We start from the raw sequence: 14,278 nt of genomic DNA, 5'->3' as shown, positions 1-14,278 counted from the left end.
CTCTCGTAAATTGATCAGTGGTACCTCTTTACTCCTGTTTTGGGAGGAAATTATAGCTTTATTTAAGTCTTTTCTAACTTCAACCTACCAGAGCTTTTCCAGTTGTAAATTGAACGTCCTGCTCTCTTTTCAAGCATGTTTTGAAAGCCAATTAGTGTGAACTACAGCTTGGAGTCATTATATTTTGTTATAGGAAGAAAATACTTTTGTTACCAAGATACACTCTTGCATCACTCCACCTAATACCTCTCAGATGGTTCTGATTTAAACTTTCATTCTAGATAACCTTAAATTTAAATGTTAGCATCAAGGGAAGTGAGAAATTAGCCGAGCAGTTTTTATTTCACAACCCTCTGGAGCCTTTAATTCATCATTTCTTGACTGTATACTTTACACTTGCTTTGAAATACCACATGCAGCTGTCCGCTTGTTAGTTTAAGTATTTTATGACCCACACATTGAGACCCAAATACGTAGTATCCACAGGTGTCGACTCCAAATTGCTTCGTACGTCACAAGACGTTATTGTCAACATTTCTCCTTGACGTGTTCGTTTTTTTTTTCATTTTTTTTTTCATTTTGAGTGTTCTTGTTTTGAAGATGGCTGTGCATGCGAACGCTTCCTTTCTTTTAGCCCTCAGAGTGGCTGCCCCATTGCAATTATTCAATTAGCTGCGTGCATTTGTTTTGTCTCCAGATCCCCATGATGTCTTGTTAACAACATTTGTCTTGCATTAAGGGTACATTTGTAAATGCCTGAGTGCAAAAGAATTTGCTCCAAACATTACTAATTTAGTTGTCAGGCATTTAAAGTAGTAATTGAGAGCAGAGGTTATAACAAAAAACACAGATCAAGTATACTGTTAGGTCCTCTTCTGCTTTTGGCCAGGACTTAGCGAAATCTGAGATACCTGTGAAATATGACTTAAAGACCCACACAGATGGGAAATCAAAAATTACCTGTATTACAGTGTATGATGTAGCTGTCCATCAGTGTAAACAATGTGCAAATAATTAAACCAAAAAGTACTCGATTTCTAAAGTTATTGGCTTCTAAAGTAAGGAGTCGACTCTGAATCGCTGAAACAAGTTGTTATAGATTTCAAATCTTTTGCCCATCTCTATGTACGTCACTAGGAACACTTTGCATAATAATCTCCGCCTACCGTCTGGGGAGCAACGGAACTCTGAGCTGCCCCACCCCCCCACACAGACGCTCTGGTTGGTGTGATAGCATCATGTCGAGGAGACAGTGTGTTTTTAATTGTAAAGGCAAGTTTGTTTTATTTTCACTGCCAACTAATGAAGATCAGAGGAACAAATGGCTAAAATTAATTTTTACCACAATACCAGAGCAGTACAACAAATCCCTTTTATTGTGTTCACAACATTTCACTGATGACTGCTTTTCTAATCTCGGTGAGTAAAGCGTGATTTTCAAAGCGTTTGGCCATAAAAGATGGTTCTTACCAACTTTATTTAGAACAACTAGCATCTCCGAATCACAACGCGAAGTATGATTATGAAGTTATGTGTTTGTTTTCTCCCGAGCGTCTTATCAGTATGTGTGCTGTCTGCAGCCTGTCTGCGCTGATCGTCATGTACAAACACGTCATTAAAATGAAGTGTAACTCCGTGAATACTCAACGAAGAGACAAGTGCTGCTAACAGATATTCTGCGATAAAGTAATCCATATGAAAACAACGCGATGTCTGTTTTTCATGTCTCCCTTCATTATATGTGACCACGCCCCCGCACTGAACGCGCTATTCAGATTCAAACTGAAGCGCGCGGCTTGAATACGCACACACAGAAGAAAAAGCAGCGAGACTGTTCAAGTTTTTTATTTTACTGTTTGCTTCGCGGTGAAAGGAATAAGACATAATTCACCCCAAACAGAAGCTAACGCATAGTTTACCGTGGAGGTGTGTGCGAACAACCAATCCAATCTGCTTGCATGTTAGTTGACCAATCAGAACACATTTGAGAATTGAGGTAATTTTAAAATGATATTTTGACAAAATGACAATGTTTTTTAACCTTGGATGGATTTAAACCTAATGTACAGGACTTATAAACAGTGATAGGAAGCTTAGAATTTTCATCTTACTGGCTCTTTAAAAAGAGGAACACTTACTCATGCTTCAACTGAAGTACTTTGAATAGTCTTTGATCAATCTGGATGACATGATAATCAGGTTTTAGACTTTTGGACCTAACTGAAAATTCTTTCGGGTTTTAAAGCACCAAAGGAAAAGACTGAGATGGACATTTAAGAACTAGATCCCTTGTTTATCAGAATGAGATAATGATGAAAATTGTGAAGGGGTTATGGGTTGGGAAGTGAATTCTGTTTCATTTGGTAGGAGTCTGGTTTTCATTCTGCCAAACTCCACAATTTCCTCCAATTTGTGGCAGTTTGTATGTTTGATCAAAGACAGCAGGCTTTTAATGAGACAGAGGTGTGAGGAAGCCATATATAAGTCACCAGACGGTGGTCCACTTGTTCAACGACAAAATAAGCAGAATTATAAAAAATGTAACTGTTATTGTCTTTCTTTATTACAGAATGTAAAATAGAAAACTGTGAGGCTTGTTTTAGCCGAAACTTTTGCACAAAATGTAAGGAGGGGCTGTACTCACACAGAGGGCGGTGTTTCACCAGCTGTCCTGAAGGATTCACCGTCAACGGTACCATGGAGTGTGTAGGTGAGTGCGCTGCACACACCAGGGGTTTACAAACTTTCGTTGACAGAGAACTTATATAAGGTTGATTCAGTTCTAGTATGTTGTACAACCGCATTTCATAAGTTTTTAATGGTTATGTGTCTTTTTCAGTCAGAAAAATGAGTGTCTATGCCATTTAAAACTGATTTGTAAATATTGTAAACATTTTGCCAGCAAACCTGAACAGCAGTTTTCTTCTTCATACTTAATCATGGGTATGTTATGCTGTTACTGCATGCTTGACAAAATTTGTAAGAATGAAAAACAAATTGTTAATGTAAAATAAAAATAGAACTTTACCATTTATTTATTCTGAAAGTAATAATATTATATTTTATCTAATCTGGTTTTATATTGTATATATCCAGTATATAAGATTTTTTTGTTTAGTGTATGTCATCAGATGTTTTGGGCACATGGTATTTCTGTCAAAGAATGACTTCTATATTGATATGGTTGTATACTGATGAAAAGATAAAAGTTCTTGAAGACCTTGTTTTGCATTTCTCCAAATTCTGTTTTCCTTTTTTCCTGTGGTTTCTCAATCGCTGTTGAGAGGAACGTTGGCACAAGGCCTGTTGGATGATAAGGGTTTTTAGTGATTTCTTTTGAAAATATTTCTGTCAGAAGCAAGCAAACACATCACTAATAGCATTGCACGCAATGGCGGCGCTGGTTCCTCCAGGCTGTTTGGCATTTAAATGAAGAGCCGTGACTTCCAATGTGACATTTTTCACAAAGCTTATGATGCCTCATCTGTATCAATGGGTCAGTCCACCCCTTTGTTATGTGCATTTTTCAGTCTGTGATTGTTTTTAGCAGAGATGAGTTCCCTTTGACCTTCCTAAACTGAAAAAATCGGATACTTAGGAAAGACTTGAAAAACACTTGAAACTGTTCAATGCAATTAAAAGTCTACAGCCTGACAGCTTGTCATTACCTTGAGCCTACCTCATAACAAATGCTCTGCTTTTTAGCTAAATGTAATTGGAAAATTTGAGTGATGCTGGATATTTGCAGTCTGAAACTCCGCTGTGAATTATTTGGGGTTTCCTAATGAAGTTTCTTCAATTTTTCTTCAGAGCCCCCGTCATTCATTCTACACACTAAAAGAAGTTATGAAAGCTTCTAAAGAAATTATGTTAAACCAAAAAACTATATTGAGATAGAAGAATTTAATAATAAATTGTAACATAAGCACATATTTTTAAGCTGATTACTCTAAAGTACTAAAGGATTTGTGGGCTTCAGTTCAAATCCACATAATTTCATAGCACATGCTAAATGTTATTTATTTAGCATGCATATTTAATGAACAAGTAAGATATTATTTGTCTGAATCATTGAGTCAATGTACAGTTTGTTTACCTGTGGTCTACTCTTCGGCAAAATGGTAACCAAAAAAACTTCAACATAACAGAAACTCTTTCAAATGTCAAACACAACAGCGTTAAACACTAATAGTTTTTTCCCCTTTACTAAAAAACACATAGAATGACTTATTGTCAACATTTACTCTACTTTTCCAGAAGTTAAGAATTCCAAAGTTAACAAGACATTTTATTGAGCTACTGCAACTTAATTTTTAAACAAATTCAATTAACACAGAAATTTGAGTTTAAATTACACACGATATTAAGGTAATGTATTGATCAACATGATTATGTTAACTGAACGCAACAAAATAAACAAAGGTTAAAAGATTTAAATAAATGGTTAAATTAGAATTTTTAACTTGCAACCACGCATTTATTTAAGTTGTGTAACAGGTCTCCTGAATAATTTTTTAGAGTGTAAAACATTGGTTATTCTGTTGTTTTTTCTTTGTCTGTGTTGCAGTCCAATGTGATCTAAGTGAATGGAGTCCATGGGGCCCTTGCATGAAGAAGAACAAAACATGTGGCTTTAAAAAGGGTAACCAGAGCCGTACCAGGGAGCCCTTACAGCTTCCAAATCCTGGCACTTCCACAGGGGCTGCTCCGCCCTCGGGCTGCGTCCCAGAGACACAGAACCAAAGATGTACCGTGCAGAAAAAGATCCCTTGCAAAGGTAATTCACAGAAAGAATAAATGCACAGAAATATTGGAAAGTAGATGGATGGGAAAATACTTGTGCTGAATAAAATGTGTGAAATCTGTTATCCAACTTCAATATACGTGTTTGCAAATTACAGATTTGTTGATTTATTGATCATTTATCTTTTTTTGCCCACTCTGAAAAACATGTAAATAGTCTCCTGGAACTAATTTGATTTAGTTTATTTATGGTTTTTGACATAATACGGTGTAAATAACTTCTTGATTGTTCCCAGTAAATACACAGAAGCCCATATGGTTTGTAATCTTTTCTTTGCTTGCTGCGGATCTGAGGGCCACTTTTTGTTTGTTGCTTTAACTTACTGGAAATTGAGGTTAATGTTTCTTTTTGGGCTCTTGAGCAGGTAAAGAACGTTAGTGGACCTGTAGTGGACCTTGTAAAAGTCTGAATATGTTGTTTCTCTCTACCATTCTCAGTTTGCATGAACAAAAAAAAAAAGCTTTTAATGGCCCAAATAAGAAGTCTCAGCTCATTGGTTACATCACCATTCAAAAGTTTCGGGTCAATTCGATTTTTTTTTCTTTTGAAAGAAATGTTACTTTTACTCAGCAAAGATGCATTAAAATAACAAGTTACACTAAAGACTTTTACATTGTGTGTATATATATATATATATATATATATATATATATATATATATATATAAATCTATTTAAATCTATTTAAAATAAATGCTGTTATTCTGAGCTTTCTATTCATCAACAATTAAAAAATTTCAAGGTTTCCAAATAAACAAGTAAATAAATTAAGTAGAACGACCGCTTTCAGCTTTCCCATAGCAGTAATAAATTACAGTTTAAGATAAAATAGCAAACAGTTAATTTATATTGTAATATTATATCAGATATATCATATAACTTTAGCCTTGGGGAGCATACTTTCAAAAAAATAAAATAATTCAGTATTATATTTTTGATTGTCTATTGATAATACTATTCATTATAATATAGTTAATAGTTTAAGTAACTTTTTATTATTCAAGTTAAGCTGAATTTAAATAAAAAATTTCAGTATACTTTGTTCCCATTAAAAGAGCCATAGAAATAAAAAAGGCTCTTAAAGTATGCAAAGCTCTCTAAGCTCTCTCTCCACCTTCAATACCACGACTTAGGTGCCCTTGAGCAAGGCATCGAACCCCCAACTGCTCCCCGGGCGCCGCAGCATAAATGGCTGCCCACTGCTCCGGGTGTGTGCTCACAGTGTGTGTGTGTTCACTGCTCTGTGTGTGTGCATTTCGGATGGGTTAAATGCAGAGCACAAATTCTGAGTATGGGTCACCATACTTGGCTGAATGTCACTTCACCTCACCACCTCACCTCACCTCAAAATTAAATTTAAATTTAAATTTAAATATACGCATTTAGCAAACGCTCTTATCCAAAGTGACTTACAGTGCATTCAGGCTATCAATTTTTAGCTATCATGTATTCCCCTGGAATCGGGCCATCAACCTTCAGCTTGATAACGCAATGCTCTACCATTTGAGCTACAGGAACACATGCAGAATGAATGCAGAAGTAATATGCAAGGAATCATTTGCCCGAAATAAAAACTTTGTGCTGCTCTAAACCTGATTAAAAAGATGACCATAAACTGTTAATCTTAAAAAGCACATAAAAGTATGATACATAGTTATTATAATTTGCATGCATACAAGAATGTCTGTTTATTTATTTTTATTATTTTTGGAACCTTTATTTGTTGAAAAAAGTTTTGATGTCTGCTGGTGAACAAGATTTGAGAACTAATCAAGGACCTTTAAGCATTATTTTCATTTCTGTTTCATGAAATTTACAACTGAATAACTTGCAGCAGAACTTTCAGTGTCATTGCCAATTCTGAAATCAATCCTAATCAAAAGTGTTTGTGTAATTTTGATGGCTTTCACTCATAGTCTTTTTTCAAACCAGAGATCTTCTTTAATGTAATCATGTATGTGGACACCAAATTCAAATTTTTGTCAGTTTATGAAGTTACAAGGTTAATCGTAAGCTAATTGTAATATCACATTTTGAGTATTTCTTAAAATACTGTAAACACCTGATTATACTTTCTAGAGCTCTCAGTTGTATTCACACTGAGAACACAGTGCTTTCCTGGAAATTACATATTATTCTGTGCGAACAGCCTCATTAGATCAAATGCTCACTATCCTTCGTTCAGGAGAATTAATTAAGCTCCATTCTTTTGCTTTGTCAGGTGCCGTTTGAGAAATGAGAGGCAAATTTGCTCTGCATGACGCCCGTATTTGTGGAAAGAATTTCCACCTGGGGTCCATAAGAATAATTAACAGTGAAATATTATAAACTGCCCCATAAAAGTGCTGTGTCGCCTGCCAAATTTCTAAACTTAGAGAGTCTACTTGTCGGAAAAGCTTTTGGATAGAGAGAGAGAGAGAGAGAGAGAGAGAGAGAGAGAGCGCGCTATGGTGAACTAATAGTCCTGGACACATGTAAAGTCATTTGTTTGTAGCTCAGTCTCATAATATCAAGCTTTCCCAAAACCATGTAAGATAGGATCAGTTATGTGCTGGCTCGAGTCAAAACATGTTTTTTCCCTGAAAAGCAAAGCAGATCTTACTTCTTAGGGCAAAAAAATTACTCCGGCGCCTCAAAAAACTCATAGGTTATGGGTTGCATGACCCTATTGCCCTCTTTTTTTCTCAGTGTGTAAATTTGCACCTCTTGCTAAATTAGCAAGGCTGTGAATGCATCTGCAGGAATTGGCTGACAGTGCTGCTGTAAAAAAATCACAGGGGGGAGAGCTTGTATAACAGCGGTGATTTACTGGTCTACAGATCTCACGCTTTGTGTTGATTTTGCCAAGCCCCCCTCCCCCCAAACACTTTCTCTTCTCTTTCCTGTAGCTTAATAAATGTCTTTGCATGAAACCTGAATACGCTAAATGCTTGATTGCCTTTGTCAGGCGATGGTGTTTAGGTTGGATTGAGCGGCGCTGTAATTATTGCTGTCATAAATAAATGGATCCTCCCCAAGTACTCTTAACTGCTTTATCAAAGCTAACAAGTCTCCATGTGGATCCACTTGTGCCTCCTCTGTTTCATTTTTGTATTCAGAGTTAAAAATAAAATGTTCAACCTTTTGAGTTAAATAATAATTTAACCTTATCCCCATGGGAATTAGAATGTTCAGTGTTGTGACTCGTGACATTACTGCCAGATTCAAACGTCTTTCGCGTTGGTTGGCGCTGTGCCAGATACGGACGAGCTCAACGCTGTTATAATCACAACTATGCAGTGTTTTCAACCTCATAATGTTTATTTTAGATTTCATACATTTAAATAGGCTACACATAAGCACTGGTAAAACAAAAGCCTCCATTTGGAGTGTGTGAAAGCAGCAAATACAATCTATCCATATATAATTTGCCGACGTGTGTTTTTCATATGGGTTGGATAAACACAGTTGAAGTAGGCTACCTATAAAGTTTACTCTATTGTTATAAAGTTTTTTAAACGACCAAACACACTCACTTACACATATTTGAGAATCGGAATATAGGATAGTTGATGACATGGTAAGTAAGTTTGTGAATATTTCGAATAAAAAAGGAAAAAACGAAATGAAGGATAGCCTACATCTGTTATACAGTGTTATTATTGTGGCTGCGGTGTTTCACGTGACAAATATGACGCGTTGCCATGGAAACATTAAGGGGGAACGTTCTAAAATAACTGTCCTCTTGAAAAATCATCATTACACTGTTTAACATTTGCTAGTCTCTGGTTTCCTGCAGTTGCATATGGACTGTTTTAGGGAGCGCTGTATTTAAAAATCTGTCGTTGCAAAGCGAGATCTCAGTGTGTATTAATCATTGATGGTATAATAAAGTTAAGCCCCCTTAACAATTTCACATGCCACCTAAGTCATTTCATCCTGCAGCCGGGCCTGTGGATGCTAACAGCAAGTGAATTTATGAGTGATGAGTGAGTCAGTGAATCATTAATTCAAATGATTTGTTCAAAACACTGATTCAGTCAGGAAGCAAACAAGTGACTCACTGCGTTCCATTCTGAAGAGCTCATCCCAGTTTCTTGGACCCTAATCCCTTTGAAATTCCCCTCATTTGTTTGGAAGGCAGTTTGCGTCATTTTGCCAAGCCAATAAAGGAGGCGCCATCGCACAATTAAACCTGTGCAAAGAATCATGGAAGCAAAGTCTTTCATTCCGTAGGGCCTTTTAAATTTGCCAGTTTTGAGCACTTTGGTTTGGAACGACCTTTCAGTATGGCAGCCATGATTGTTCTCACTCCAAATTGCCCTTCATAAGGGGATTTAGTCAACGAGTGAGTCGTTGAATCATTCATTTAGCTGATTTGTTCAAAACATACGGATTCATTGTTGTACAAAACATACAAATGTCTTTATGAGTTAGTCACTGAATCATTCATCCAGTCGACTTGTTCAAAACATGCTTCTGATTTGTTTAGGAACAAAATAAGCAAGTGTCTTCCTAAACGAGTCATTGACTTATTCGCTCAACCAATTTGCTCAAAAACAGTTACTCATTTATAAACAAAACACCACTACTGTGTGTTACTCTGAAATGCGCAGCGGCTCTACTGTGGCTTTGTTTGAAACCATTTTCGTTAGTGGAGCAAAACTAACTAAATATTTGGCCATATTGTGTCAAGTAACATATCATTATAATATTGACATACTGTTTACTGATCTGTTGTGTAGAAGCAAAAGCCCTCCCAAAAATAATCCTGAACAGTTCCTGAAGCGGAAAAACAGTAAAACAGAACACTTTCTCTTGTAATATTGCAGAAATATTTAGATGTTGACACTTCAATGTAACAATTGCAAATAACATCATATATATCTCTGACATATATAGGCTTTATATATTGCAGACTGAACTGCTGTTTGTGCTTTACAGGCCTTGGTAGATCTGTTAAATAAACTAAGGGAATGCTAATTATTGCTTGTTATTACATTCGAGTCCCTTCAACTCTTTAATGTTTGCTAAAGAAGAGTTGTTAAACTCTTTAATGTTTGCCAAAGAAAGTGTTTACGATGATGCCATTTCAAATCAAAAATCTGTAAAGTGAAACTGCTTTTTAAATAACTTACTAACAATCAAAGGTTTTATTAAACAAATATTTGTTTGGGTCATTTTCATTCTAATTTTAATTACGCATTTTATGTAGAAACAAATGCAACAGTTTGTGGTATAATATCAGGGCCATGAGATGAGCAGAGAGCCAATTTCAGGAGCCACAGAGCGGCTGTGTGTGTGGCTTATGTTATCAAGTGCAGAGTGAATGCTCTCCAGCACAAAATGAGTGTTGACTTTGGTTTCCAGGGAACACTGAGACTCACAACACTAACTTCATAACAAATATCAGTCAGTCTGGAGGCCCTGACTCCCCCTTGTAGTAGTGCAAGTGAGGTTGATGGGAAACAAACCAGCCCATTTTTCAATGCTGATTATTGGACAATACTACAGTTCAGCATGACTGAATAAGCATTTATAATCATAACGTTTATGCATACATTTTTGTACAGTTGTATATATGCTTAAATGTTCACAGCTTTAGAAAAAATATATATTTTTATCAATCCTTTACATTAAACGTTTTTTAGCTACGTTTTACTATTATATATGTAATAAACTTGAAATACAAAAATACATGTATTAAAGAATAATTGTATATATTAAATTAAGTTATTAAATTAAAAATATATAAATTTCATAAAATGTGGTATTTTAGGTTTATTCCGAAAACAATAAAAAAAGAAAAAGGTGTCAGAAGTATAAATCTTGTGAAAAAATATGTATGGTTTTGTTTCAAGTATATTTGCATACTTATATTTATGTCATTTTTTACTTAAAAACAAGACAATAATACATCTTGGGCTTTCTTTTATTCAGGAGAAAATAGGAAGAATCCACAAAACCGTGGAGAAAAAAATGGCAAGAACCGCGGACAAGATTCCAAGGAAAGTGGCAAAGGTGGCAACAAGAAAAAAAGACCCTGAACCAGTCCACCACTGTTCCCACCATTACAACGAGCATGGTGACCTAATCTTATGGTGGTGTCAGGTGGGCCTAAGAAAGGAGAATGCCTGGTCCATCTTCGTTTGCTGAAGACAAACACTTTTTGATTGTGACAATATAAAAATTAAAGCAAAAAAAAAAAAAAAAAAAAAGTAATAATGCTGCTACACGTAAAACATGCTCAATGAGAACTGGAGGATTGCTGTACTGAATAACGAACTGTGTAAATTTGAGTAAAGTTTGAGGGAACCAAGGAGCTAGGTTGGTTAGTCTCATGCTATTTGGAAGCACCCAGAAAGACTGCACTGTGCACTGTGCGTGTACAGAGTTGTCTTTTGTAAGCCTACCCAAAGGAAACAACATTGTTTGTGGTTGACAAAATGTTCCATATGTTCCTCCTTAGACCTATCAGGAAGGTTTCTAAATTATAGACGACATTTCAAATGAGGCCCACTATCCTAACACTGTTTAAAGAACATCTAAAATACATTCAAATCTCTTGTGGTTCTCCTAATCTAGCTGTAATTGCATTCTTTTTCTCCAGAGTTAGATTGTTCGTGACAGGTAGCAAACAGTCTAGAGTCTGCATGTGAGTCTCAGAGTGAAAAGTTTTTTTTTTTTTTTATGTGGTTTGTTTAGTTTTTTTCTGTTGTTTTTAACAAAAGAAGGCACTGGAACTGTTATTGTGGTTTACAGAGAGAATATGGAGAAAGAAGAACTTTAATGATCATGAAAGTATACAAATATGCAAAAAGTGTTATTATATACCTAGAGATATTATAAGAACTCATATGCGGCTTTACTTGTTTTAATGGTCTATGTCAAATAAAAGTCTTGCTGATTAGGGGGAAATAAATACAGTATTTTCTGCTCAGAAGGCAGCAATAATATGAGGAATGTACAGTGCTGACGTATGTGTATGAAAGATTGTGTCTGTGTGTGCGTGTGTGTCAGATGTGTTTTTGGATCTGTGTTCTTATGTGCACCTTTATGTTGTGAGGCGAGGGGAAGAGAGAGGTCAACAGAAGTCTAAACTACACTTCTTGTGACCAAGCCATTGAGGAACTAAACCAGCATAACACTTAAACTGCGTTGATTATATGCTTTGTATGTTTTTTATTGCTCCGATATCATAGTTCCAATATATTCAATATATCACAATCAATCATAATGCTTTGCAACATACAGTATCAATATCTGAGGAAGTAATGCTGTACATCATACAGTTATTTACATGTAGCACCCAGTAACACTTTTCATAGTCTGTTTTCTATAGCCTGTTGACCAGGGCTGCATTTTCCAAAAGCAGAAGTAGATCGTAGAACCACTGGTGCTAATGGTTTCTATGATCTACTTAGGCTTATGATGCTTTTGGGAAATGCAGCACAGATCAGTGGGTATTCACAATATACACCCTTAAAATGAGAATTATGACACTGAAAATGTCAGCTTCTGTTAATCTTGACGCAATACATATTGTTATTATATATCTATTTCTATAAAAGTCTACAAGGTAAATAAACATCTAAATAAACATTTGGTTGCAGTTTATATAAATGTTTTTTGTCTGTGTATTTAATGCATATTTGTATGGAAGACTGGGGCTAGTTGTCATATCTCTTAACTATCTATCTATCTATCTATCTATCTATCTATCTATCTATATTGCAGATATGGATATGGATTTTAGTAGCCATGGGATATGGCCTAACATAGATGAAATTTCAAAAATAAACCAACACTCAGAAATATTCTCTGAAGTAAAAAGTGTGACAGTTACATGTAAAACACACGTCACATAAAACTCGTAAATAAACAGAAAATACATCCACATACCACTTTTGCCTGCTTGTGTGCTAAGAGAGGATTATATCTTGAAGATTCTTGATCAGATGATTTACAATTATAGAGAAAAACTCCTTTTAATTTTGCGATGATTAATTACAACGTTCCATCTCTTCATGTGAATGACAAAGCAGGAAGTGACATACAAAAGCATTCTGCGAATAAGATAAAATATAATCAAGAAACTCTTAGAAAGATTCAATCTTGCTCAAATAAACAACAGTTGAGTATAGAAATCACAATAAACATGAAAAAATAAACAAAATATAAAATTATAGCGGTGTTTCACTGGTGATCTTCCGCTGGAATTTTCGGATAGGAACCGTCCGAACTCTTGCGAAAGGCTACAGATGGTTCCTTTCCGAAAATTCCAGCGGATGTTGGCGTTGCTATGGTACTGATAAACAAACCTGAATTCATAACTTTTAATAAAATAAATAATGACTTTATAACGATAAGTTGTCATGTCATTTTTTTATTTTCATGATTTTCTAACATTATAAGGGCAGTTAATACAATTACAATTAATAATTAAATATCGTGTTCCCCGCTCTCAGACAAACTTGGACTCTCTCGCTCAAGTGCAGGGTTGTTGCAGCCCTATATACCACTATATCACATTTAGCTGACCTGACATGCACATTCAGATACAGACAATATCAATCATTTTAATCTCTCTGCCATTTTTGTTCCACTCGCTTCTGAAGCTTTCCGATGCTTTTCAGCGGTGTAGTACGACGTCCACTGGGGGAGTATTGCGTATTACGGGGCGGATTTCAACTGCCAATGTGAAGGCAGCGTGAGTCTCGACAATAGAGGAGACGTTTTTTGGGCGGGAAGGTACAATATTCACATTTAAAGAGGATAGCAATTGTGGTTCAGAATGTATGGTGGTTAGTGCCTGGGCAGGGGCTTAAAAAATAATGTGTCATCTCCAGGGGGAGGAGCTTAAACAGGCTCGCACTCTCTAACCAAAACAGTCTTTCTCGTTACAGAAGGGGGGGCCAGTGTTGCCAATTTAGGGGATTTTATCACCAAATTTAGCTACTTTCTCATTGTAGCTGCAACCTTTTTTATTTATTTAAAAAATTTTTTTTGCCACAATGAGCTATTTTAGCTAAAGTACGAGGTTTTTTTTGTTTGTTTGTTTTTTACTTTGCCACATCCTGCTGTATGCCAGTGACCTCTCCTTTGCTCTCAATCATGCCAACGAGTCTGCGCAATGAACACACCAGTGCGCCATGTCTGCCATGACGCACACTACAATTTCATTGATTACATAAGGGCACCAACTACTCAATGCATGAACATCTTGTTTTAACCAAGGACACAAAAGTTATAACCTACCACAGTTCATGCACATTCATGTCAACTAGATACTGAGAGAGACAGTGCATCATTGTGTCATGTGTGTTGGGATGTAGTATTTTGCACTTACTTTGTAGTAATTGAGTGTTGACTGAAATAAGTTTGTATGAATAAAGTTTTTGTTTTTGGAGAATCATAATATCTCTGTTGTATTTGAGCAGGACAGGGATGCACTTTAGCATCATCTTTGATGCACTTGCAGATCGCAAGCATTTCC

The 14,278-nt window shown here is 35.9% G+C and overlaps 1 protein-coding gene across 1 annotated transcript in view; it reads left to right on the top strand.

Moving 5' to 3' along the window:
- LOC113059183 (R-spondin-1-like) overlaps window positions 1–12,568 on the top strand; it is an 18,029-nt gene extending 5,461 nt beyond the window's left edge. Inside the window, exons 3-5 of the mRNA XM_026227484.1 lie at window positions 2,570–2,710; window positions 4,568–4,777; window positions 10,723–12,568. Coding sequence (XP_026083269.1) covers window positions 2,570–2,710; window positions 4,568–4,777; window positions 10,723–10,829 — 458 coding nt within the window. The 3' untranslated portion in view covers window positions 10,830–12,568. The remainder of the gene's footprint in view (window positions 1–2,569; window positions 2,711–4,567; window positions 4,778–10,722) is intronic.
- Window positions 12,569–14,278: the final 1,710 nt, after the last annotated feature.

Source organism: Carassius auratus, chromosome 41, assembly GCF_003368295.1.
Source record: "Carassius auratus strain Wakin chromosome 41, ASM336829v1, whole genome shotgun sequence".
Classification (NCBI taxonomy): Eukaryota; Metazoa; Chordata; class Actinopteri; order Cypriniformes; family Cyprinidae; genus Carassius; species Carassius auratus.
Note: the sequence above shows the minus strand (reverse complement) of the source record. Positions and strands in the feature narration are given on the sequence as shown.